General features: G+C 41.9%; 2 protein-coding genes and 1 long non-coding RNA gene across 7 annotated transcripts in view; 1 reads left to right on the forward strand and 2 right to left on the reverse strand.

Moving 5' to 3' along the window:
• Nucleotides 1-222: 222 nt before the first annotated feature.
• Nucleotides 223-836, reverse strand: LOC311494935. The gene is made up of 2 exons (XR_014699300.1): nucleotides 711-836; nucleotides 223-587 (listed from the first exon to the last, which is right to left on the reverse strand). It is a non-coding gene; the product is annotated as an uncharacterized lncRNA (long non-coding RNA).
• Nucleotides 837-973: 137 nt separating this feature from the next.
• tcea2 (transcription elongation factor A (SII), 2) lies at nucleotides 974-10,190 on the forward strand. Its single transcript, XM_084554214.1, has 10 exons — nucleotides 974-1,084; nucleotides 3,081-3,143; nucleotides 4,306-4,411; nucleotides 4,749-4,845; nucleotides 6,051-6,202; nucleotides 6,589-6,643; nucleotides 6,886-7,042; nucleotides 7,303-7,449; nucleotides 7,551-7,622; nucleotides 9,858-10,190. The coding sequence occupies exons 1-10, from the start codon at nucleotides 1,016-1,018 to the stop codon at nucleotides 9,864-9,866; spliced, it is 927 nt and encodes a 308-aa protein (XP_084410340.1). The 5' UTR covers nucleotides 974-1,015; the 3' UTR covers nucleotides 9,867-10,190.
• A 2,610-nt stretch (nucleotides 10,191-12,800) lies between these two features.
• Nucleotides 12,801-27,162, reverse strand: part of rgs19 (regulator of G protein signaling 19) — a 33,467-nt gene continuing 19,105 nt past the window's right edge. For 4 of the 5 annotated variants that reach the window (XM_084553757.1, XM_084553760.1, XM_084553759.1 and 1 more), the window contains 4 exons: nucleotides 25,231-25,403; nucleotides 22,931-23,029; nucleotides 21,462-21,696; nucleotides 12,801-17,266 (listed from right to left, as the gene is read on the reverse strand). In XM_084553757.1, coding sequence (XP_084409883.1) covers nucleotides 17,078-17,266; nucleotides 21,462-21,696; nucleotides 22,931-23,029; nucleotides 25,231-25,403 — 696 coding nt within the window. In that variant the 3' untranslated portion in view covers nucleotides 12,801-17,077. The remainder of the gene's footprint in view (nucleotides 17,267-21,461; nucleotides 21,697-22,930; nucleotides 23,030-25,230; nucleotides 25,404-27,162) is intronic. The other variant, XM_084553758.1, reaches the window with a different exon arrangement.

The following is a 27,162-nucleotide window of genomic DNA, read 5'->3' on the forward strand; positions in this document are numbered from 1 at the left end:
AAATCCATCCAGCAGGCCAGATCGGACTCTGTGGCGGACTGGTTTTGGCCCCCGGCCGTATCTTTGATACCCCTGATGAAGACGAATGAATGGCAAGTTTTGTCTCTTCATGATCAAAACAGAACATCAGAAAAATAAATAAATAAAAGCTAAGCCTCCAAGTTGTATGAAGGATTTTTTTTTTTTCTAAAAATATATAAAAGAGCCACACCAACACAATAATCAAGGAACATCTTTAACAGCTATACTCTTAAGAAATTTACACATTTATGGTTTTTCTTCTCATTGGTCATCTCTGAGGCTGCAGTGATTGGCTTAATAAAACTTGCTCCACTTGTGAGTGTTAATGGACTGGATAAAACATTAGGAACACTTTCAATATAATGCTAAAACCCACTTTACCTTTTAAAGGTTATAATGCACGTCAGAGTTTTTGCATTGGCTTGCCTGCGTGTTCCTAATAAAATGTTCTGTTAGCATGTTAATACTGAATCAAGGAAGTTCTGTAAATGATGGCAGTTTCCTTAACTTTCCTTTCTTTGCACCGAAGGCTGAACATCTTCTTCCCACAAGCAGCTGTGATTCCTCTGCATGCATGTGTTTGAAATGGAAAGTTAGCCCAGCTTTAGTCAGACACTGTTGAATGTCAACACTGTCAGCCATGTGCAGTGTGATAAACATCTGAGGACACATTTTAAAATGATTGTTACCATTTCTGTTGGAGATGTCCAACTGCAGGAGGAGGGGGGGGGATGATGAAACATAACTCGAAGAGTCTCCTTTAAAAAGCTTTGGTCAACGGGGCAAAAAGGGAGAGTAAAAACTCCATCTCCCATCGTCCCACGGTGTCACAACAACAAACGAGAGGCAGGCATGCAGCTGGGAGCGGAGGAGACAGGCGGACCGCGTAAAGAGAAGCAAAGTGAGAGAGTCTGGGAGAGTTTTTCCTTCCACATCCATGGAGGTTTTCTCCGCAGCAGAGGCGCACAACTGACGGCAGAGGAATCCGCGTAAAATGGCTAAACATCAGGAGGTGGAGCGCATCGCCAAAAAGCTGGATAAAATGGTGCACAAGAGGAACACGGTGAGTTGCCGCATCCACACAAACACGCGCCATCAGGTGATGGGCTCCACCTTTAACCGCGGAGAAGAGGGAACGTTCTGGAAGCCCGGAGAGAGCCCGGTAGATGCCGGCGGAGGCTTTCTGCTCATGCCCGTGTTCAACTGGCTGCTGTTTGCGGTGCATTTAAAACAAGTAGTTTGGTCAGAAATCACAGCAAGCCATTGGTCAAAAGCTGTCAATTAAAACAGGCACACCTGGAGCCACTTAGTGATCAGCTGCCCTCAGAGTTTCTTCATTAAATGTGGCGTTGATAGGTTTAAACACACAAACTAGATGTATATATTTTTATTTTATTTTATTTACATCTGTTAATATCGTTTTAACTTTGAGCTCAAGTATAAAGCAGGTAATAACTAAATAACTCCCAGAAGTTTATTGTGAAAATAAACCTGGTATCGTGAGAAACATTAGACATAAAGATTTAAAGTCACAATTTTAAATAAACTTAATATTGAAAAGCCTTCAGTTTAGAATATGTCATGCAGCAAATGCATTTAGCTTTTTTTAATATTACTTTAAATAATTTGATTACAGAATGTGTAATAAATGCACACTAGACAATAATTGGGATGCTATGTCACACTGAACATTTAACGTAACTTTAAGGTCAATGTCATGAAACAAATTTCAATATCTGACAATCCTCCAACCCTGAATCCAGTAGTTTAAACAATTTCTGCCTCCAAACACCCCAGGAGCTAAGAATCCCACCATGATTTTGAATCAAGTTGCTAACCAGATGAAAAAAATAAACATTTATTTTTTTCTCCCTCAAAACTAAATGATTAGTTTAAGAGATTTCTGCTTGGTTGACTATTGCATAGACCGCTGAACCTCTTCAGCTCCTTACGAAACCAGTTTGGGACTTGGAGTCAAGGAGGAAGTAGCCATTACAAGCAACACTTATCAGAGACCGTGTCATTTACACCATGATTGATTGGTATTAAAACAGTAACCACACCATTACATCTCCATCAGCGGCCACAGCCTAGACTGGACTGTTGACTCAAGGCAGGTTCTCTCCATGGATTCATGCTGTTGATTCTAAATTACCATTAGATTTTAATTTATCCATTAGACCATGCAGTGTTTTTACATCTTTAGCCATCCATTTCTGGGGAGCCTGTGTCCACATATGCTTGTAACAGGAGTCAAACTCGTTGTAGTCTTCTGCTCTGGATAACCTTAAGGTTGGACGTGTTGTGGGTCTGAGCTACTTTTCTGAACAATAATCTGTGACCTTTCTGTCAGCTCTAACCAGACTGACCTTGGGTCGATGTCATCTAAAAGATGTTTCTCTCCACAGGACTGCTGGTCACTGGATACCTTTTCACCATTCTGTTTAAACTGTAGAGGTGGTTGTGGTAAAAATCCATGAGATTAGCAGTTTCAGAAACTGCTCATACCACACCTACAGTTATGGCTCGGCCAAAGTCACAGATGTGTGGTGTGGAGCTCCTGGCCTGTATCTGTATAATTTTTGAACTGCACTGCTGACACATTGTCGCTGATTGGGTCACTGCACGAATAGGCAGGTGCACAAAAAACTATTCATAATTTCTGCGTCTGCGAAGGTCCTTTGCGGTGCCCGTGTGATGTTATTTGTGCAAGTCGACGAGCATCCAAGCCAATGTCTCTATGTACGTCCGTGTGCAGTCCTAAATGTGTAATCATGAGTTTCATGCCAGTGAAATACATGAAAGAAATCCATCAGCTGTGTCAAGGTGCAATAAAAAGAGGTTTAAATGATAAAAAATGGAAACATCTGCGAAAGATTCCCTTGATGAGATGGCAAATATCAGCAGAAGAAGGCTCCCTATGTACTCTTGTTTTGGTTTAATGCACCTAACCATATCATTTAGGGGTTTTCATTTTTTCACTTTCTGGAAAACAGCTGTTATTTAGAATAAGTGAAAGGACTTGAATGTGACGGTCGTTTTGTTTTTTCTGTCTGCAGGATGGTGCTCTTGACTTGCTGAGAGAACTGAAGAACATGAAGATGTCTCTGGAGACCCTGCAGGTGAATAACTCCACCCACCTGACAAGCTAACAGAATAGGGAATGAATGTATGAAACACTCCTCTTACATGCTGAAGCAGTTAAAAAGCTTCTACATATGTTGGATTGTAACCCCACAAGCATGTGCAGCCATCATCCTGAAATGTTTAAGGCTAGCATCCAGGGGCTAACAGTTGGATAATGTCAAGGCTACCATTCATTTACAATATGAGGTTCCTCCTATATATTTTACATGCCATGTTTGTGTTGTGTCTTTCACTCAAAGCATGTATTTCTCATTACTGAGCTCAGTGTTAGACAAGAAAGCCTTTTAGTTGATCTGTTTCACTCTTAATAGATAATGTAATAAACTGGGTTTAATATTCACCACGTTCTCTGAATGTTCTGAGGCTAGTCGATCAGTATGCGTTCTTGACTGTACTTGAGGAATTGTGAAACATCACTCACTGGCAAAGTGCTTTTCCAATTCATTTGGACTGACCACACACAATCCAAATTGCTGGATGTGTTCTGGCACCCCGCATTTTATCAGGGATGCATCAAAGGGTAACTTGTGTGGACAGCAAGGTATCCCAGCATGCATTTGACAGGCAAGCATCAAGTTCCAGTTGCAGAATGACAGTTCTGCATCCTACCATGATCCTCTAGAGTCTGAGTCCAGCTTGTCAAGTCTGAACTGATACTGAATTCATAAACGCCCTTTGACCTCCAACTTCTGCCTGTTTACATGTAGCAGTAGTACGGTAGCCTACACCGGACATATTTAACCATTACCCCATTAACCAACACTACCGGTCCAAACTAATTTTTAATATGCAGATTTCCATTGTTGTAACACTCCCTATCAGACAGTTTTTAATCAGACATGCAGAATATGACATCCACGCCAATGTAGTCCTTATATACACTGAGGATTTGTGTTGAATATAAGTGTTTAAATTTATAGAGACATCTTTCTTATTTTGCAAGATTCATTTTGTTTCTGCACATAGAGAAAAAGACTGAATTAGCAGTCAAACTGAGCTGTTGGGTAGAGTGTGTTGTGTTTTCTGACAGTCCTTTACAGCTGATATCAAAGCAAACTTCCTCTCATTAACTGTGAATGTTCTGAGGAAAAAAAAAAAGAATCTAAATTTCTGAATTGTTTCTCTACCGCCATGCAGTCGACCAGAGTCGGGATGTCGGTGAATGCGGTGAGGAAGCAGAGCTCAGATGAAGAGGTTCAGACTCTGGCCAAAACTCTCATCAAGGCCTGGAAGAAACTGCTGGGTAGGTGTGTGTTTGGATGTGTGTAATGTGCTGTTCTACGCCGATCTCTGTGTGCACATATTTTATCCCATAAGAATAAGGACGATGTTAGATCTGTGGTTGTCCCCACTTAATTGATGCATCGTCTCAAAAAAGAGCAAATGCCAAGGGAGGGTGGCAACTTCAGATGTTTTGTGTGACCGCGACAGCCTTAAACCAAAACAGGTTCCATTTACGATAAGTGCGAACATGAAAAACTACGCTGTTATTTTAGAAGCTGGATTTGCATCATTACATGAAGAAAAGTCATTACTGTCTTTTGTGTCTGGTGTTTGTTGTTCTGTGTCTCATGTGACAGATGGTTCAGAAGGGAAGTCGGACGAGAAGAAGAAGAACGAAGGCTCTCCTGTACGGTCATCATCCACTTCCAAGGACTCTGAGAGCAGTGAGAAAAGGTTTGTTGCACTGGTGATGAGTGGTCATGTCTTCTTATCACATTGGCCACATTTCCAGTCCATGAGTGTTTACTTGCTTTGCTGCTGTTATCAAATAGCTCAAACAATACATTTACTGAATCCAGCATTCTCTGAAACAGAACGCAGTTCAACCTAAAACTGCTTGAACCCTGATATCTCATAATCCATCTCTTGGAGTGGGCCTCACGGAGCATTTCTGATTTTTATGATATATTCTCTAAAGTTGTCTGAACGAGTCAGGAAGGATTTTAACATCTACTCCAGAGACTTTTATAAACACTTTCAAATTCTTCACTTTACTGAATCTCTGCTAAGGGATGACAAAATGTGACTGAAACTGTTGGAACTGGAAAATGCTGAAAAGGAAAATATAACATCTCACTCAGACTCCTCTGCCTTTGACTGCTGTGGAAGAACATTCAGCCCTGAAAACTAGAGCAAGATCTGCGACAGTGTCTTTCCACAGTGTACTACACTATGCGTTCATGGACAATATGTTGAATTCTTTCCTCGGACATACTATACGCCTGTCCGTCTAAAGAGAATGTTTCCCAATAGTTCCAACCTCAACACGGACAAGACCAAGGAGATGATAGTGGATATGAGGAAGGAGAGGAGCCCTGAGCATCCGCTGTTTATCCGGGAACTTGAAGTGGAAAGGGTGAGCAGCTTCAAGTACCTAGGGGTCCATGTTACAGAAGACCTCACCTGAACACTGAACACCACACAGCTGGTCAAGAAGGCTCAACAGCGGCTGTGTGGTATGGTGGCCACGAGAGGCTCACGAGGACTCCACTCCCCTCTCTGCAGAGCATCTTTAAGCCCACAGGAGAGTTCCCTCCATCACTAAGGACCCCTGCCACCCACCCAGTGCAGATTGTTCACACTCCTACCCTCAGGACGGAGATACAGGAGTGTGAAACTCACACACTAACAATGCAATACCTGTAATTAGAGGATTAGAGTACCTCCCATGGTGTTGTGTTTTTTCCTCAGAGAGTGATTTTCTACTGGCTCATTAACTGACTCAAACTGAGTGGTAAAACATCTTCAGGAAAACTCAAGGACTCTCCACTTGCCTTTGTTTTTCGGTTATTTAAAGCTGTCCACTCCTTTTAGTGTAATACGTACTGAATAAAGTAACAGAAAAAGATCACTGTATCTTCTCCTCTCCTTCTTAACAGTAAGAAGTCTGTGGAGACGCCAACCTCTCCATCCACTCCCACCACCCCTACCCTCCCTCCTCGGGTCACCAACTTCCCCCCTGCCCCCGTCACCACAGACAACGTGCGGAACAAGTGTCGAGAGCTGCTGGTGGCGGCGCTGCAGACTGATGGTGAGTATACTGTTCTTCTTATCGGTGCTTTCATGATCGAATGACTGACAGCAAGTAGAACACTGAACGGCAGCTTTTGTGCTGAAGTTTAAGGTCTGTCTAGAGTTTTTAAATTGAACATATTTACTCTAAATTGTGCTTATTGATATCTACAAAAGACTAGGAGTCTTCACATTAGTTGTGCGTAAGATAATTCTTATTTCCCCATCCATTTAGCATCTTTAGTGGTAACTCAGAGTCCCCCATCAAATGTGGTCCCCCATTTTAAGAGGTGATAACTGACTTTTATCATTATCAGTACTAATTGATTAACCAAATCTGTAAACTTCCTTTAGATGTTTCTATTTTTCATTGCGCCCCAAACTAAACAGGATCATCTGTTTCAGACGACCATAAGACCATTGGAGTGGACTGTGACCACCTGGCAGCACAAATTGAAGAACATATCCTTTCACTAACCCTTCAAACTGTGACTTTGTCTACACAAGATAAAACATGAACGAACAGAGCTGGGTTTCACACCAGAGTGAAATAGCTCAAGATGAGTTTACTCAGGGAGTGTTTCACTGTTTCAGATAAACATGTTAGCTGAGCGGTGATCAGAGGGCCATGCCAGTCTGCCCGATCCTGAATGACATCTCAAATCTGTAAACGTGTTTGGCCCTTGACTGCTTGTCGTGCCCACAGATCTTCCAGGAGTTCAAGTCAACAGATATGAAATACAAAACCCGTCTACGAAGTCGCATCTCCAACCTGAAGGACCAGAAGAATCCAGACCTGCGCCGTAATGTCCTGTGTGGAAACATCTCGCCTCAGCGCATTGCCTGCATGACATCCGAGGTGAGTCACGCAGGCATCTGATCTCATCCCAACCTCATGCAGTTGTTTAATATTTTGGAAACGTCATGCAGGTCATCAAAAGTTATTTTCCATTAGGCCACACGGTGCCAGTGTTGTTTACTTTTGTCTTAACATGGATGGAATGTTTTCTGACAAATGCATTGAGTGCTGTCCCAAACAGCTGAATGTAGCTATGCATCAAAACAGATGTCCAAGAATGCGTTCAGATAAAGCACTTGATGTGTGTTTTTTGTGCACAGGAAATGGCAAGCGCCGAGCTGAAGCAGATCAGAGAAGCTCTGACCAAAGAGTCCATCAGAGAGCATCAGCTGTCTAAGGTCGGGGGAACCGAGACAGACATGTTCATCTGCAACAAGTGTCATGGAAAGAGCTGCACGTACACACAGGTGTGGACACACGAAGTGAAAAAGACTCACTAGTGGAAATCCTTCAGTGTACCATGCTTTTTGTTTTTATCTCACAGATTTATCTGTTACTTGTGTTTTAGGTGCAGACCCGCAGCGCTGACGAGCCAATGACAACTTTTGTTTTGTGTAACAGCTGCGGCAATCGATGGAAGGTGAGGAAACAGCACCAGTAACAAACTGTAATGTTACACCAACAAAAAAAAAAAAACATGAAACGAATACTTGTACTGTTAACATATGATACATGATGTACAGTAGAAATGTCATGTATGAAGGCATGTGTGAACTTAAATAGCACTGAAATAGAAATCTAGAGATAACTAGCTAAAAAAAACACTTGAAGGTATTTAATATAAAAATATGAAAACACTCTATAACCTACCTAGCTGTTCATGTGGAGGGATTTATGACTAACTGACACTGAAGATCAGGATGGAGGATGAGGAAATATTACTACATATTATAGAGGGAACTTCATGAGCCTGAGTGTCAGTAACAAACTCTAACCACAAGATGGCAGCAGAGACCAGGCTCCTGTTTTGTCTTCCTCTCACTTTTTCCTTCCTACTCACCTTCAGTTAACACTCCTGCTTCAGTTTACCTTTTTATGTCCTTTCTTGTCTCATTTTTCCTTCTTTGCAAATGTTAAACTTCCCTACATTTCCACCTGCATTTCTTATCTTTTTTTTTTTCAAAACTTTTCTCAGCTTTCTCCCTTCCTCCCCCTCTTGTTTACATCTTACAACTCCTCCACTGTCCTTTTCACCCTCCTCCCACCATTTCATCTCTCACCTTTCCTTTCCATATTTACTCCTTCCTCCTTTTCCCCCATAGGCATTCCCAGTCCTTTCCTCCCTCCCTTATTTAGCTCCTGGCTCCAGGTCAAGGTGAAGCAGCTAATTTGAGAAGCGGATGGTTTGTGGGAAGTCTGTTTTGTTGTTTCAGCATGTTGGGTAACTTTAACACAGATATAAATCAGTTAGACATGCAACAAAAGGCTTTGTAACTATATCCTTGCTCTCATCTTTGAAAAGAAAGAAGATGCTCCTAGCCCCTCTGTGGAATTAAAACTCACAAAACTGAAGTTTAATTTAAATTTGAAACTAATTAATGAGAATATCATTAAAGTTAAGTTGGTTAAGTTACCAAAGTTATGTTTCTTAATCTGATGTTAAGTTAAAGCTTCTTCCAGTGATTTTTGTTCCAGTTGTGGGCAGGGGATCAGGCTTAAAGGTACATATTTCTACTTTATTAAGTTGTTACTGGGAGTGTATTAACCTGATAGTCCAACAATCAGTCTCCTTTAAACTCTGGTTTGGTCTCCTTCTGTTTGTTCCTTTAACTGCTACATGTTTCTGTTTCTTTGACAACTGGTTACCAATTTTCTCTGTCTGACATTTGCTGCTGGACAAGGAGCACACAGCATGTCTGTGGAGAATCTCAAGGTGCGTTCACACCTTGGTAGGTTGATGTGTCAGTAGAGCAATTCATAAAAGCATATTGCTGGCTGCCATTAAAATGCATTGTAGGCTGTTGCTCCCTCATCACTAGTGTCAGCGTAGCAGCAGTCATCTAGTACATGGCATACCTAAAAAAAACTACCTATACTGAAACAACAGCACCTGAACTTGTTTCACACATCACCAAAGTAGATTCTTACGTTAGAGTTTTTATCCAGCAGTCCCCACCGACAGATATTCATCATGAAAATCTTAACTCCCCACCAGTTATTTAGACAAACATCCATTGGTTTTCAGAAGTATAAAACATGATCAACACAGCTTGAGAGAGCACAGAGACTGATTTAAATGTTTAATTTGTTTCAAAATCCAGAGTAGATCCTAAATCAAGAGCTAGAAACTTCCCCTGAGTTCCAGATGTGGTAATAACCCTCTGTAAATTTGAGGGGTGCCTTTGACTTTACAGTTATTTGGTCCTTTTGTGCAGCTTTAAGCTTAAATGAAAAGGTTGCTACTATTTCTTTAGCTCTTCTCAATCTCAGCTGCTTAAACAATGTAAGCAAGAACTTTGTGGCACTTTATGGCAGGAATGTGTTTTTGACCGCTAGTAGTGTGAGATGTGTTAGAGCACATCATAGATGATATCCAGTCATTGGTTTCTAACTGCTGTTGTGCAGTTGTTGATGGTCACCCCTACAATTGTAGCAGTGCCTCAACAATGGAAATGAAAAAGGGCTAAAAGGCCAGCAATGTAAACGATGTAGGATTGAAATATTTGAATGAAATCAGATTTGTATAATGTTAAGACTCGAACTGACCGAGTCTGGGGAGTACAAACATAACCACAGGGCTTCATTAACTGCAGCGTTTCAGCATCGAAACAAATTAATACAATCCCTGAAATGTTTCTTTCTTTCTCTTTTTCAGTTCTGTTGAAGAAGAGCTTTATGTATATTGTTCCATGGAGAAGCAAACTGACTGAAATATTGAATTTGGATTTAAAAGATGAATTTTGTTTTTTGTTTTTTTTAATTTTGTAAAAATTTATATAAAAAAGCTGTAATATATTTGGAGAAAAAAATATGCCAGTTCATGTTGTCTATTGGTTTAATTTGTTTTGTATGGAGCACTTTGAGTTTCTTAAGGTAGACGATGTAAATCACAATTAGGCCTTGTGGGAACAGAGGATGTGCCTTTCTTTGCCATGTTGTGCTTCCACATATTTTGCCCATAACATTTATATTAAAGTTGCTCTTGGATTAAGATCAAATCACTGTATTTCTTTTTTTTATTATTATTCTGTTTGGCTTGTTTGTTGCCATTTTGAATCAAATTCAGCAGAAAGCATGAATAGACCAACATATTAGCAAACGGTTTATTTCAGACATCAGTGTCCTCACATGGTAAAGATGCAGGTTTCTCATTGTCTAGACTAATGTAGTGACGATACAACACCATCTCCCTCAAACATGGGTCACATGGATCGTTAATAAAAAGATCTGATACGACGTACCTTTTTACATGACCCGAAATATCAATCAGAATTGATCTTTTTTTTTACTTTTGCAAAGAATGTGTGGAATTCATTCAACAACAGAAGATGACGACGACAGAGCCACATTTTCATCAATGCAGCCCGCATCAATTCCGGCTTCGTTCATCGTTTCAGACACTCGTTTTAACAACTGCTTGTTTTGCTGCCTCCATGTTTCTGTCCCTCCTGGAAACTTAGCACGGGTCACGTTCCCTGATGTTTACCCCGTGTGGGGCTAACGTGAACAAAGAATGCACGATCAGATCAAGTGTTTACATGGTTATTGGATTGAAAATTCCTTCTAATCTTTTTGGACTGAGGTGGTCACTTGGGGAACTTTATTCGGATTATCAGTGGATTACTAGTATCCATGTAAACAGCCACTGATGGGTGTGTTATTGTGATATGTACCGCTCAGCTTTTAACCTGCTATTTATTGACATGATCGCCTTAATTTGAAAAAGCTTACTGTGTCGACAAGTGAGCAAATTAAAGAGTTTGAGGTTAACCAGAAACTGAACTAAGCTCACAGGCAAAAACAGAATTAAATTCCGCTTAAGCAAAAAAGCAGATTCATTAAATGACGGCAGCGGCTGCGAGCGTGTTGACAGAGGTGATGAAAAGCGGTGAGAAAGCAGAGCAGAGAAAGCTCCTGTTGTGTTTGTTGTGGAAACACTGCTGAGCTCTTTCCATACAAGAGCAAAGAAGAGAGAGAGGGAGGGAGGGAGGGAAGGTGGAGAGACACTTGGAAGGCTTTAGGCGCGGTGAGAAACCACGTTCTGTTAGGTGTCTTCTCCCTGGATGGAAAACAGACTGAGGTCACGTGGTTTTTAGACACAACGCAGCAGGGTAGCTGGATCTGACAGGGATGACAGAAAAGTTAAACTAGCCTCATCAGGCAGATTAAAACCTGATTATGAAATGAGTGATATGACCAAAAAAAATTGCTAAAACTTTCAAATTAAACTGGTGATGCTGACTATGAATCAGACAAAAACTAGCCTTATTAGCCACAATTCCTAATGATAAGAAACTACTCGTCTCCGATCTACTTCAAACCAGTTCTGCCCGCTGTGGAGCATCAGATCTGCAGGAAATATAATAGAAGACGTTTTTTTTTTTTTTTTTTTTTTTAAAAGATCATAAACCCAAGATGGAACCAGTTTAAATCAATAACAAAAATAGAAAGCTGTGTGAAAGGAAGCTTCGTCTTAAACTATCGGTGCAGATCAGGAGAATGCAGTTAGAAAAACAAGAGATAAAGGGCCGTTGATAAAGTGTGTGTCGGTGTGAGGAGACGAAGGCATGAGAGAGTGGGCGTGCGCGCATATATTTTTATGTGCACGCCTGTGTCACATCGTGAATTCATTGCAAACACAAGGCGGCTCGGGTTACAGCGGACTGTGGAAAAAGACCAGACGCACAACCTACAAATCGACCGTTTCACGGGTTACATGTGTGTGTGTGTGTTGGTTTCCTTGAGGAACAGCCTGTTGGGAGTATCAACACCGAAAGTCAACTGCAACAGCTCCGTTCAGCTCATGTTCACTTTCAGGCCAAAACATACTCAAGACAGAGTTTCACCTTGGGGAGGGAAGAGTCTCTTAGACGTTGCTTTAGTAGCACTGGTCAATTTATCTTGTTTTAAGCCTTGTCTACAAAGCATAGAGCAGCCTGACACAGACACACACACAAAAACGCTTTAGGAACAAAAAAAACACATGAAGAACAGCGCAAGGTGTTGACCTGGCCTCCAAATTCATTAGATCCCAAACTGATCAAGTATCTGTGGGATGATCCACAGAGGCCCCTCTCCTCAACTCATAGGACCCCAAGGCCCCCACTAACAACACTGTGTTCCCAGACACCACAGGACACCTTCAGAATGTCCATGTCCATTCTCTGATGAGTCACAACTGTTGTAGGCACAAGGGAAACCTACACAGTATTAGGAAGGTGGTTATAATGTTATGCCTGATCGGTGTATATAATCCATCTCCTTTAAGGATGTGTACAGACCAGGAGAACATTTGTTAGCATACTTTTTGTCATTGAGTTCTTCTTCCAGTGAGTCATATCTGACTCCATACTAATTATTATTTGTTTATTAAAGATTTACGTGTTTATGTCGTAATTGTTATAGTACGTGAAAAGCTGCAGGAGCTTCCTGTACTTTGGGTGATCCTCAAACCCTCCTGCACACATCATCCATCCAAGGGTAGTTCCCCTTTATTTTCCCATCTTGAGTGCTCGCGTTTAAAAAAGAGAGGTGAGAGAAACACTTTCACACAACACTGAACAAATGAAGCCATGTCATTGGATGTTCAAGGGTTTCCGTTTATATAAGTACAATTAAAATCACAGTTTTAACAAAATATAAAATAAATAACATTAACAATACTAAGATAAATGCATTCTGAGTGACCAGTCTGGTAGAGACATAGGCGTTTCTTTTTTTAAGATCTGTTGTCTCTGCCTCCGCAGGCAACTACAAACATTTGTTTTCCTCAAACTACATTTCCCATGAAGCACTGGGGTGTAAGCGTCCCATCTCACATAATAGGTATCTTCTTTTTTTTTTTCTCTCTATATATTTTGTTTTTCATTAATATATCTATATATCTATATATATATTTATATTTTTTTTTTTTTTGCACCTGGGATTTCCTCCCACCCCTCTTCCTGAATTGACCAACCACAGATCAGCCCTGCGGCTTCCTGCAGCCAATCAGGAGCAGGCGTCCATGTGGGCGACAGACAGTGGTGAGGTCAAAGGTGAGAGGTCACAGAGGCAGAGGTCAGCAGCAGCAGTGCCCAGGTAGGCCACCCTGGTGTGTGGACGTGTGTGTTTGGGTGCGCGTGTGTGTGTGTGTACATGTGAATAAATATTATATTACTATACTTAGGGTGACATTTTTGATTTGGAGAACATTTTCTCTTCCTTAGTCTTAACATGCTGATTATTAATTAAAGCTATAATTCTGCACGACCTTTCGAAGTCATGTACCACAACATGATTAAGCTGTGTGTCCAGTGCTGCGTTCAAGTCATTGGGCTATAGCTGAACAAAGCTTGGCTTATACTCCCACAATGCATCTACACAACGCCCAGAACGCAGCCTGTGTGAGTGGCTTATGGCATCTATACTTGTGCGCTGATGTGTCGGCACCGTTTTGTAATTACGCAGCTAAAACGCTACTCTGGCACAAGTCAGCTGTGGCCACTGGAACTGAGCGGCTCATGTCAGAGCTAATAAACGTTGAGCAACGGTTGCTTTCAGTGAACAATGCAACGCCTAAAGGAGAGGAGACGTCCGAGTGAGGCGTGTGTAGGAGGCGGAATGGTGTGTTTGGCGTGGCCAGACTCAAATCTGATCAGAATATGAGTCTGGTAGCCCATCGTTGGGATTTCATTTGTGGGTGTATCTCAACCGATACATTCTGTTGCAAACAAATTCACGGAACTCAAGATGAATTGGATGATACATGATTGTTACCCCTCTGTCCATCACCGCATAAAGCCCACCCAGACGATTTGATTGGCCTGGCAGATCTCTGCTGGAGCATAATCAGCGCCCAGCGGAGTGGTTCCAGACCAGATTGGGTTTGGCTTCCAGGCTACTATTGGACTTTAAAGATTTAAACAAGGAAATGCATTTTGGACCAATAACAACTGTTGCGGCCTGCAGTTACATTTAGCAGTCACATTTCTGAACTAACACAGGACCCTAAATCTGGCCTAACCAGCTGTGCCATGAAGGTTACTCTTGTAACCAGCTGTATTTTTGCAATTTCCTTCCATAATCTAGATGAAAACATCGTTTATATCATTACTTCATGAATGCAGCATAAAATAAACTGTATCCATGACCTAGGGTTATAGTTTCAAGTTCATGCTGGGAACACAGTCCAGCGTTGACGTGTCTTTGCTCAGACATCGGTCTGTGTTTGACGTTGAAAGGGCTGTTTTCCTGCGATTTAATGCTGAATAACTGCGTTGTTAAATCAGCACATCTGCGGGTTATTCTGAGATTGAAATCCTCACAAGCACATCTTCACGTTATGTCTGAACATCAGTCAAAATCCTACATATTCATTTAAAATAATCTAAAACAAAAAACTACACATTTGAGCATTAGCAATTAACTCAGGTATTACATTATCCATAGCTCTATTATACAACAGGTGCAGAATTAAATTTACTTTTGGAAAAGGATAGAGGGCAACGTATACTGGTTACTTAGATAATACTTAAAGTGTGCTGCCCTAAATGTGAATAATCAGTTGCTATATTTAAAATAATGCTTCACTGTGTTTATAGGAGGTAACACATTCAGTGGAGGCTAATAACCTCCATGGAGTGCACTGTTTTTGTTATAACTGCATGGGCCAAAGTGAAATACTACTTGCTTTGAAACACTATCCGGTATGTGGTGGTTTTCTTCATCCTTCTTGCTGAAGGTTAATGGTTGGACAGGAAGAAAATATAAAGTCAATCACCCACATATCCCCCAAAGTATAGTAACACAATATTTGTGCATGTATGTGTGTGTGTTGCTTTTCTAAACTCCAGTGTTTTATTGCAGTGTCAGTGGTGTTTTGGTGGGTGGAGATCAGTACAGTCTCAAAGGAATCCTCCTCTTCTTGCAAAAAAAAAAAACAACTTTTAATCCAGGGAGGGGAGAGAAGAGTGGGGAAACAAACCAACAAAATAAAACGAACATAAAAACATAGTTCAAACGTTCCGTATAGAGTTTTCTGTTAAAAAATAGACGTCTCGTCCGTTTGTAAATCAGTAGTCGGAAGGAAGTGGCAGCCTTCCTTTCGTCCGTTGTGTTTTTTTAACAGGAGTGACATGATTTATCCAGCAAACAAGGAGGGACAAATGAACAACAATAAAAGGATAACAATATTTCTGCGGTGGCGGACTGGGGAGGGGAGCACCCTGTGTTTTCCAGTTGATGGAAAGGGAAAAAAACGAGAAAGAAGGACTGGAACGCCATCCATCTTTTTCCTTTTACCTTTCCGTCACTCCTGAAGTCGAGGCAACCACAGGATGAATGAGGAGGCAACGAGGTGGGAGGAGTCAGGGGGGATCCACCTTCAACTGGCTCTTAAAGGTGACTGGACGGCTGTGGGGGGGGCGGGGCCAAAGCGGTAAAAAATAAAAATCCAATAAGAATTCATGGCACAGATGAATACTTCTCCCACTGAAATGCAAGACAATCTCTCACAGTAGTCGCGTATGTATATCTCCGCATAACAGGAGATGATCCCAACCCCCCCCCCCCAAAAAAAAATACTTCAATATCCCAGATAGCTTCTCTCTCCGTTCAGGAGGTGCTGACGAGGTGAAAGCAAAAGATGTGAAACACAAGGGATGTGAGGGAGGACGAGAGCTGCTAAGACGGAAAAAGGAAAAGGAGGGATGGATGAGGAGGCACAGTAAAGAGCAGTTAGGAAAAGAGAATACGACGGAAATAAAAGGTATTAATCATTAGACTGATTGATAAGCTAATAGTTTAAGCTGGAAACAGTAGTTTTACTACGTACGTACAAACTACCTCTGAGGCCTAATCTTGTGAATGCACTGAATAAAATGCAAATGAATCTTTTCTATACATTTCTACGGGCAGGTGCGTCCAGAAGTGTTAAATATCAGACATTCAGTGTTGTCAGCTTGGGTTTGGATCTTCAATCTTTCTGAACTAAGAAAACTCAATCTGCTGAGGAAGACTGTGAGATGTAAGTGAAAGCCCTGGGGAAAAAAAAGCAGGTAAGAGGTCCTTCAGTTAAGATTATTTGATTAGTTTGTGTTTATATGTCAGCCTATTTATTAATATCATGACACTACTATCCCGACCTAGAAAGATTCAGTGCTTGGAGAACTCAGAACATGAGTCTGAGAACAGACGGGCGTGTTTCAACGGATACAAAGAAAAATGTAACTCTGCACGGAACTGGATAGTCCTGCCACCTATGAGAGCTATTTTGCTGTGAACTAATTCAGCTCCACAGCGCTCAGATGACATGTATGACTGCGTCCCTGTTACTCTCCGTCCATCACCGTATCAAGCCCTCCCAAATGATTTGACGTGCATCTTAAGATATTGTTCAAATGACAGAAAACAGTTCGTCTTCTGATTGTTTCCTGTTTCTTTTTCTTTCACAACCAATACCAGCCTAATAGTTTTTATTTTAAATATTTTTGTTTGTCATGTTATAAATCTGTTTCAGCGTGGTTTTTCTTGCTCTCAAAGGCCCTTCAGGATAATTTTACAAGAAGAGAAGAAAATGGATCAGGGGGGAGTAAAAGAGAACAAAGGAAGAGAACAAAGAGACAATAGAAAGGATACAGAATAGCAGACTAAGAAACTATGAAAACAAGGACAGGAAAAGAGGTTTTGGCAAAACTGCAACGAGTTGAGGGCATGAAGGGGACCAAAGTCTTGGCAGTATTTGCAGAGAGACTGGGATTTCCGGGAAAAGTCGACGTAAGAAGGAGTGATCGTTTCTGGAAAGGTTCGTACTGGGAGGTGAGAGAAAATCGGTGAAACACTACGGCGTCAATCCCGCACGCGCGGGGCCGCAGAAAGAGCGGACGCGGTGAGGGACTAGGATTCCGAGGAGGTACGAGAGCCGCCGTGAACCAGCGACTTGTAGATGCTGGAGGAGAGGAATCGTGGGTAGGAGTCCCTGTGCATCAGTGTGTAGATCTGGAGCTGGGCGTCTTCGAACGTGTGAGGCGTCGGATCCTGCATCTTCCTGTTGATCACCTCTCGAACCCTGGCATCCAGACTCACCTGAGGGGAAACGGGAGTTGAGTTTAGTGGAGAAAGGAGGTGGCACGTTGAAAGACACAGGGCTTAAAGGCAAATGGTTGACACAGCAAGCTGTTTCACTAGATTGTGACCTGAAGACCCTGAGACTTCAAGGACCCAGACCACTAAATCACCCAACAGCAGCTGATCAAAGATACCAATATTATTCCATACACAAATAAATGGCAGTGGGGTCGTGTTAAAAAAAAAAAAAAATATTAGGTAATATATAGTGAGCTGCTTGGTTAAGTCCCAAATATCAATAACGGTACTGCTCTTAAAACTGTCATTATATAGACAATTAATTACTGAAAATAAGATGGATCTGTCCCACTGACAGCTGTCTGACAAACACTGCTCTTTTGTGGAATCTTTTATGATTTAATAATAAGTTATGGATGGTTTTGAAGCCCATGCAACAGGCAGAGGCCCTGTTCAGACCTAGTTATCTGAATGTGTCCCAAGTCACCAGCTGAAAATAAATGTGTTCACACCTGGCCTTCGGCAACAAGGACAAAATATTTTAAAAAGCTCTCATTACTAATGAAAAGACAACCCTGGAAAATGGTTAGAAATGTATAAATAATTGTTTTGATTGTTGTTCAGAAGTATCATTCAGAATGTTTGGTGGAGAAATGGCGCCTCTCAGGAAGACGATCCTGATCACATATTTTGGGCTTACCCATTAATAATTGTCCGTCTAAACTGTCAAAACTGTCTAAATTCAGAAAGCATTAATATAAAAGCAAAATATCTACTTGGTTTAGTGAGTGTAGCTGCTACAAAAGTCATCACTGAGAAGTGTGTATTAATTTCCTCCATGGCAAAGCCAACCCATGTTCTGTTTCAACATTGTGGAAAATGTTAAAAATTAAAGAATTACAAAAAAAAGGGAAAGACAACACTTCAGGGGCTTTCCTTTTCAGGCAATCACTTATAGTAGGGGATGTGTGTTTCTTCTGAATGAATGAGGCAAAACTCTTACGCAAGCCAGCTGAGGAGGCGTTCCTTAACGCAACCCGGGACGAGAATGTGGTCACCGGCAGTGCAGTCGGCCTCCAAATATGGCCTGAGTGATCGGATCTCAAACATGTCATCGTTCTGTTCTGGATGTGTTCACACTTGTACTTTGAGCTGGTCACCAGCATTTGGATTGCTCAGGACGGATGTTAACGCGAGGTCTCAACCGGGCCAAAGACACTTGCACTGCTACTTTAAGGCCAGTGGGGGCGCAGAAGGGCACACTACTAAGAAAACCCCATGTATGTTGATTGTCACAGTTTGGTTTCCAGGTGATTGCTAAAACAGTTTGCAGAACTAACGAGAAAGAGAAGGGTTCAGACAGAGCAGAAGCAGTTTGAAAGCACATCTCACACGTTTTTATTCTACAGTGTAACCCTAACTTCACCTTTAAATGTGTCTCCTGACGGTCAGAGCTGACCCCATAGGCTGATCAAAGTTTTTTGTATTCTGTGTAATCAACTTCCATGGAGGCATGAATACAGGCAGTTCCCAGCACAAGAACACACATACACAGAGTGGGCCCGCAGCCACTGCACCAGCAGATATTTATAGAAGCACAAGCTTTCTCTAATGTTTTCCCTCTGCTCTTATTTAGGAAAGACACACACGGAAAGAGAGATAGGCATCATACCAAGGTCGGACATGCAGACAGACAGCCAAGCATTCATCTTCTCTGCCAAACTCACATGTCTGGATATCTCTGTATTTTGGAGTGTGTGGGTATGTGTGTGTGTGTGGGTGTCTATAAAAAGCCTCCACTGCCAGAAGGTGATGAGAACAGCAATTTATAGCTTCCTGTAAACACACTGTACATGCACACACACTCGCACACGTGTAGACAACTGTACATACAAATACACCAGTGTCTAAACAGGCCAGCACACACATGTACGCTTTAGTGACGGAGCCTGACAAGCGGAGCCTCCAGCGCTCGGGCTAAATAAAGCAACCACTGTTGAACACACGCAGTCATTCAGATATAAATAGCAGACAATGCTTCCCCCACTTCTCACCAGAAATGTGAAACGTATGCGTACTATAGTGCTCATCATGTGAGGAGCAGAAATGCACGCGGTCAGATCCATGGCAAACGTTCCATTTCTTTAGAGAACCAAGTGCATTATGAATCCTAAAATCAATCACTTTCCTCCACTAAGGTTTTAAAATCTAAACATATTCACATGTAAAAATGTTTTCAGTGAATTTTGGATCAGGAATTATGTAAAATGATATATTCCACATGTCCCTGATTTGAAGGGTGGGACTGTTGCTCTTGGGCTAGAGTAATAAATGCTTACAACTACTGGATGGATTGCTGTAAAGTATTGTACAAGCATTTATAGTGCCATAAAATGAAACGGCTAATGACTTTGGAGGTCTACTGTTACCAACAGGTGAAAATGTCCACTTGATGAATACTTCAATTCAAGAGCATAGGACCAACAGAACATGGAGGTTTAAGGGGCACACACACAGGAAGCGACAAGCCGCAATGTGGCGACAAGAGACCACAGAATGTTAGTAAAATTCAGGGAGTATTAGCCATGATAGTGACGTGAGGCGGATGGTGCCGAGTTGAACTAATGCCAGCATTGAGACAACATCGATGAGAGGACCACCAATGGGTGCATCTGATAGCACTGAGTGACATATGATGCGAGTTTTACCACAAGGAAACACCGTCCTAAACCTTGGTTCCTACCGCCAAATTCACGATGCTGATCGGGTGCTTGGAGCACTGGGTGAACCCAGGTGGAGTTGACGGTATTATCTTTTCAAGCAGAGAGCGGTGACAGAACGAAGAGCTAGCTCTGTCCATATATAAGCAATATTTTATATTCCGCTGGAATAACTTAGAAACGTTTGGTTTAGGAGCTGCACAAGAGGGTTAGAAAGGAAACAATAGCTTGAAATGTCCACTAGCCACCAACTGTCAGCTACAAAGAGATCGGCAGCAAGCAATTTGCTTTATATGTGGGCGTGGCTTAGTCCATACCACGCATTAAAGAAAACTGAGCCTATGTCAACATAATAAATGTTTCGTACTCAGCTTTGTCCATTAATATTCTAAATGTACTTTGCTAACAGTACTAATTCTAAACGTGTTAAGCCTGGATTATGCTTCCGCGTAGTGATCACGCAATGGTCACTCAATGGCCACGCAGTTGCTTGGACGCAGTCGTGAGACCGTGATGGTTCTGCGTGGGGTTTACGTGTCGAAATGCAATTCAATGCCACACCGGTAGAGGGCGCTGTGATTTCTTGTGACCGACCGACCGAGACTCTTGTGACGTATCTCGCCTCGTATAGTTATTTACCTTCTGGCTTTTGTCGTAGTCACAGTGAACGATGTTTTCCATTCTCAAAGACCAACCAAACTGAAGACTTTTTAAAAATGGCGGTGTTTATGAGTGGAAACCGGAAAAGCAGTCTCCAGCGGATGTAGTTAGCGGACCAATCACAGCCAATGCCGCTGCGTTGCTGCTGCGTTGCTGCAGCGTTGCTGCAGCGTTGCTGCAGCGTTGCTGTTGCGGCTTCGACGCGCGTCGAGGATTTTTGGGAGGTGCACGTCTGGCCCTTGCGTAGGACGTACGGGGGTCCGCAAGGACGTAATAGGTCCGTACGCCCCCTCGCGCTGTGTCAACGCGGAAGCATAACTTGGGCTTTAGTCTGCAGCGGTCGTGAATATATGGTGACATGTCGACAGTGGCCCATTAATATGTGTAACACAACCCTAATAGACTGCTTTTTTTCCCTTCATGATATTATCAGGGAATTCTACCCTGATAATATCGTGACAGGAAATGATTAACAAGTTTAAATAAATGAACAACTAAACTGGAGAATGAAAATAATTCCTGAAACACAACAGACATTGAGCAACATCCTGAAGTGATTAACCTGCAATAGCTACTATATAGAGGTCTGACTTTATGCAAAGTTAATGCAAGTCCAATCTAAAAAAAGACAACCCCTTGCATGACTGACAAAAAGTTATTATATTAAATAATGACAGTATCAGATCATATCACAGCCTACTGACAAACTGAAACCAAAAATCTATTTAAACTTGATTGCATTTGTAGTTAATGGGCTAAACTTTAAAAACAATTCCCCTCCAAACCGCTTTGTAGTTGCACGTGTCCACTCCTACCTCTTTTGGCGACAATATAGAAATGTAGTCTTCATAGATGGACCGCGCTTTCTCCTCGATGGCACTCTTGTTCATTTCCTGTTTGAGGTCTTCGCAGGCCAGCCAGAACAACATGTTCTCCTCGCTGTACTCCGTTCGCAGAAACTCCCGGAAAACATTTCGACCCGCTGGGTTCTTCATCAGCTTGTCGAAGGACTGAGACCACAGCCGGATCTCTTCCAATGAAGGTTTGGGGCTGAGGGAAGAGGGGTGAAAAATGTTTGTTCATTTTGATTTGTGTGTGCATTTTATTGTGTATTTTCAAGATTCAGTTCCTCTGTAATCCTCTTGGTACTTTAGACGGCAGATAATAATCCACTTTTTGTTGTCTCGTATTTCCACTCAGCACCCTAACTACTTCAGGGACATACATACAGTACATTCATCTGTTTATCTGTATTGCTTCGGAAAGAAATTTATAAATCCTGTTTTCAACTTTGCAGGAGATCACAAGATGCATGTGCCCGAGTTTCAGCTGTACTAATAGTGAACTGTCTGGCTCAGAGTAATAAATGATGACAGCTGCTGGATGGATGGCCATGAAATCTGGTACAGGCATTTATAGCGCCATAAAATGAAACCTAACATCTTTGGTGATCTACTGTACAGTTCAAAGCGTACAATTCATAAACACTTAAGTTAAATACAACAGAACTAACAGAGCAAGGATATTTGTTCTTCACTACAACAGACAACATATTTAAAATCTCTTACCTTTTTCTAATGCCAGTTCCATTTGCCAGTGGGAAAAGATGGCTACTAAGCAGACCTCAAGATTATCATAACATAACATGCTAAGGTAAATGTAATGTAAATGCCTATGTCAACCAAGTGGGGCTGAAAAACGAAGCAAATGCTAAGTGCCAGAAACTGCAATTCCTCAAATGGCCACTTGAGGCTAGCTCTACAATGAGTCAATTTCCATTGACCTCTATGTTAAAATGTCTAAAATAAACATGTTTACGTCATGGTACAAATAACTGTTGTTATTTATAGCTAATTTAATTAAGAGTGTGGGTGCTTTGAGTGACAAGCAGGTGCCCTCAGAGGTTACTACTTGTCTACTTTGGCGTAACCCACTGGCCTCAGCTCCACTCACATCTTTTGGATTTAGTGGGAGGCCAAGATTGTTTATTTCTTCTTCACGTTTTTATCTATCTAACATTTTGTTTCCTTGCATGGAATGCATTAAGTCTCAGAGGCTGGTAGCATGATGATATTTTAGTTTAGTTTCCACAGGGAAGTTCAGTATTCCACAGAACTTTCCACTTTGAACACGTTTTTGAACACGTTTTTAGTTTAAGAGTATTCATAGTGGCAGTACATTGCTGAGATTCACATTATTAACTAATTGACAAGACAAGTACGTCTGATAACATAACCTCCTTGGAACCAAAGCTGATCAGAGTGCGTTAGCGCTGCTGACTCACCAAGGTTCACAGTTTGGTATGGGTTCCATCTTGGTGTCCTGTGATACTCTCTTCCTCCTCCTCCGCTTCCGTCTCTCCTCTTCATTCCTGACGGTGAGACTGACATGATAAAGCGGCTTTCAGACAGGAAACACACACACGCACACACAAACGCCCACACACTTCCACAACACACTCAACCACAGTAATTGCTTGAATAACTATAAACACATGTACATGCATACGCAATGATGTTACTAACCCTTTTAATGACAACACTAACCACAGTCTTGTTAACAGCAGGGTAAAGCAGCGGCTACGGGTGCACTTTCACTGTGTGTGTGTGTGTGTGTGTGTGTGTGTAACAGAGAGGGAGACAGCTATAAATAATTAGTTTACCTGTGGGAACTACAGAGACCTAATCACTGCACAGCTACTGACTACTGTCTGGAGACTCAGTGTGGATGTGATCAACAGGACTCTTCTATGTATTTCTGTGTGTGTTCGTACATATACAGTAGGGATGTCCAAGGCCAAGGTTCTTTGCCGTCTGATCCGAGTCCTGATCCTTAAATAACATAAAATATTCTCCCCCAGAGATTCATAAAGGCTTATCTTACATTCCTTGTATTCTAGATCATGTGTGCACCATGCAACTGCATTAAGTCCAATAAATAGGCCTGTCAAAACTAAGGAGGAGGAGACGGTAGCTCCTACCTTGGCTCCAGAAAACCTGTGTTCTGTACTACAGAAATGGGCTGGTCTAACACCGTAACACTCTATGCAGTATTTTTCGCCTTGACATTGTCTAGAGGGAACTTTTCTCTTCTTTTAAACTCAGCGTTCGGTGTCAGCCTTCGCCTGATTGTACTCAGCGTTTTGTTATTTTGGTGACGAATCAAGCGTTGGTGGTACTGATTAATGATCTCTTACTACCATCTCACGAGACAGGCAATTTATAAATTGCTGTCTGACTGACACCCTTTTCCAGAGTAAAGTACTTCCACACAGCTGACAAGTCATGTGATTTTGGTTCCTCTTCTTCTTCTTAGATTTTTGGCTGCTTCGACGTGAGCAAACCGTCATTAAAACAGACGAGGAAGAAGACGTTTTGACGCCACAGGGGAGTGATTTTGCTTTAGAGCTAAATATGTAACTACATAAGCTTGGCCAAAGCCCGAGACTGATCCGATCCTTTTCAAAATGCCTGGATCGACCCTGATACCGTTCTCCCGATACCGATTGGGACATCCCTAAAGTACAGACTGGGATTTTAAAGAAAAGAGTAGTTAGGGAAATAAATCCGGAAGGGTACATTGGGACCTTTTTGGTTTGTCAAGGTCTTCAAATACATTCAAAAGTGCATATTTTACTATATGATGATCTCTCTTTGTCACCTAACACAAATACCTTAGAATTCCCTTTCTAGCTGCCCACAAACAAAGCACCCAAACACTAAAATAAAAGTACGTATTGACAGATCTAAATCTGTGGAAACCACTTGGTCACTTTGGGCTGCTCGTATCCTCCAAGGGTCTGATGCCGATAGAGATTATTGCAAGTGGAGAAAAGATAAAGGTCTTCAAGAAAGGCACAGGAACCTGCTCACTTTCAGAAACACATGACAGGCTGTGAACCGCAGAGCCACTTAGTGAACATACAGAGTCGCATAAATGTTTTTGCGCCCCTCCGGATTTTCTACATCCCATTTGCCAAATCAAAAAGTTAAACATAAATATTATACTTGTGTATTTGTTTTAAGAGGTGCACCTCTTGGATCACAGGTTAATTTCAAGGCCAAATTGGAGTCCATCTGTTCAGAAGTGTTTCCAATCAGTGTAATGGGACTCAGGTGTCATTCGGTGCCTGTTTAGTTTTAAAAAATCATGGATTTGTCACGGTCTGATCTTCACAACTCGCTTGTGGTAGTGTATGATGACACAGACAAAGGAGCTTTCTGGGGAGCTCAGGAAAGGTTACAAAACCATCTCTAAAGAGTTTGGAATCCACAAATCCACAGAATGTGAACAAATAGAGGACATTTACCCTCCACATGAGTGGTCGACCAACAAATATCACTCCAAAAAAGTGATCTTTGTTGGTCTCTAATAGTCTGAGAGGTCACACTCTCTGGACTTTACATTCTAATGACTGATGAGCGAGCAGCATAGAACCATAATTCATCTTTATCAAAACCAAAAATCTTTGCTTTATCAGAGCTGTATTTCATCATTTTAGTTATTAAAATGCTCGTGATGAAAACATCTTAAGTTCATATCCTCTATAGTACAGCTGTGTTATTGCCTCTGCCAGTCTCTTACCATGAGCAGCTGCAACAGCAGCACCAGCAGAAGCAGCAGGCATTGGGCCGTTGGGAATTCTGGTTAGTGGTCACGCCCCGACCCCCTCCCGTCCCGCTCAATGCTGAGGTCTCGCTGCGACCTCCCCCCATGGCCAGCTCGCCCCCTCGCTCGGCCGGGATTGGACCTGTGTACTGTCCGGAGATAGAGAGAGAGAAAGGGAGGTAGAGAGACTGTGATTATACTGTGGAAGGTGTACTATGCTTACATAAAAGTACCAAACCCACAGTGTACAGTATATAAATGACACAGTACTCAAATAGATTATTAATAATGACAAATCAGTGCACACGCAGCTGTTGTAGCTTACTGAGAAAGAGCTATTTTAGTGTTAATTACTTTACACACTGTTAAGTTATTTGTAGTCTAGTGGTCGGGCACCTTCAAAGAGGTTACAAAATAAACTCTGGGGGGCAATGAAATGATCAACGAAGTAGAAAAGATGAACAGTTCTAGTACAGAAATCATTTTTGTGCTTTAATCTTTCATGAAATAAATGCATAATTTTAATAATAATAATAATACATTTTATTTATAGGCACCGTTCACGACACTCAAGGTCACCGTACAAAATTGTTTAAAATAAAACACAATTAAAGTACACACAGGCATATATATAGAACATATAGTTAGATCCCCAGATAGAATGGGAGATAGAAGTGATACTATGGAGTAGGCCTGTCTGAATAAATAAGTTTTGAGCTGAGATTTGAAGGTGGTGACTGAGTCTGAATTTGTTCCGGGAGGGCGTTCCAGAGGCAGGGAGCTGAATGGCAGATGGCTCTGGACCCCATGGTGGTCAAGCGAGCAGGTGGGAGATTGAGTTTTAGTGATGAGGATGACCTAAGAGTGCGGGCAGGAATGTTTATGTGGAGCAGGTTAGTGAGGTACTGAGGGGCGAGGTTGTTTAAGGCCATGAAGGTGAGAAGTAGGATTTTGTAGGTGATACGGAATTTGACGGGAAGCCAGTGGAGTTGCTGCAGATGATTCGTGTGGCGTAGTTTACCATGAAACCTTTTGTTAAGCATAGATGGGAAATGAACTACAGGTATGTGAACTGTGATATGAGTCTCAACAAAAAATCTGCAGCAACTCCCACATGTGCAAATTAACACATAGATGAAGTTAAATAATAAAAAGAAATAAAATAAAAAATAAGCGCCAACTGGGCCTTTCTGTGTGGAGTTTGCATGTTCTCCCTGTGTCTGCGTGGGTTCTCTCCGGGTACTCCAGCTTCCTCCCACCATCCAAAGACATGCTGGTTAGGTTAATTGGTGATTCTAAATTGGCCGTAGGTGTGAATGAGAGTCTGAATGGTTGTCTGTCTCTCTGTGTTAGCCCTGCGATAGACTGGAGACCTGTCCAGGGTGTACCCCGCCTCTCGCCTGATGACAGCTGGGATAGGCTCCAGCCCCCCAGCGGCCTTTCACAGGACAAGCGGTTACAGAAGATGAATGAATGAAGGATTGAAAGCACAGTTTGTTCGTCTCTGTGTTGTCTGTGAAAGCTCATTAATCAGGTGTGGAACAGCCACAACAACAGGACATGAGGGGTGATATTTATTTAAGACTTTGCTACACAACAAGCTTTAAGAGGGAGAAGTGTAGAACAAAACATTTATATTCCTGAAAATGACATGTTCAGGCATACTGCAGAGAAATGACCAATAACCCAGCCAGTGGGCTGCAGCATAAAGTACAAACTAGACCCAGAGTAGGTGTCTTTCAACTGAAAATGCATTTCAGTATTAATTTAGGTTAAATAAAACAGCAGAAACAAGCAGTAAAATGACATGGCGCACTTCAGCAGCAGCAGTGGTGAGTTCCTGCAGGTCTCTCCAGGCATGCCCCTTTATCCACTCCTCATCAGGTGTGGCCATTTAAGACAAATTAA

The sequence above is a fragment of the Chelon labrosus genome (assembly GCF_963514085.1).
Source record: "Chelon labrosus genome assembly, chromosome: 10".
In the NCBI taxonomy this organism is placed as follows: domain Eukaryota; kingdom Metazoa; phylum Chordata; class Actinopteri; order Mugiliformes; family Mugilidae; genus Chelon; species Chelon labrosus.

What these genes read in the sequence shown, in the direction of transcription:
- tcea2 (XM_084554214.1), top strand. Translation starts at nt 1,016, where the DNA reads ATGGCTAAACATCAGGAGGTGGAGCGCATCGCCAAAAAGCTGGATAAA. An exon ending in TGGTGCACAAGAGGAACACG is followed by an intron (nt 1,085 to 3,080) that starts GTGAGTTGCCGC and finishes TTCTGTCTGCAG; the next exon opens with GATGGTGCTCTTGACTTGCT. An exon ending in GGCGGCGCTGCAGACTGATG is followed by an intron (nt 6,203 to 6,588) that starts GTGAGTATACTG and finishes CATCTGTTTCAG; the next exon opens with ACGACCATAAGACCATTGGA.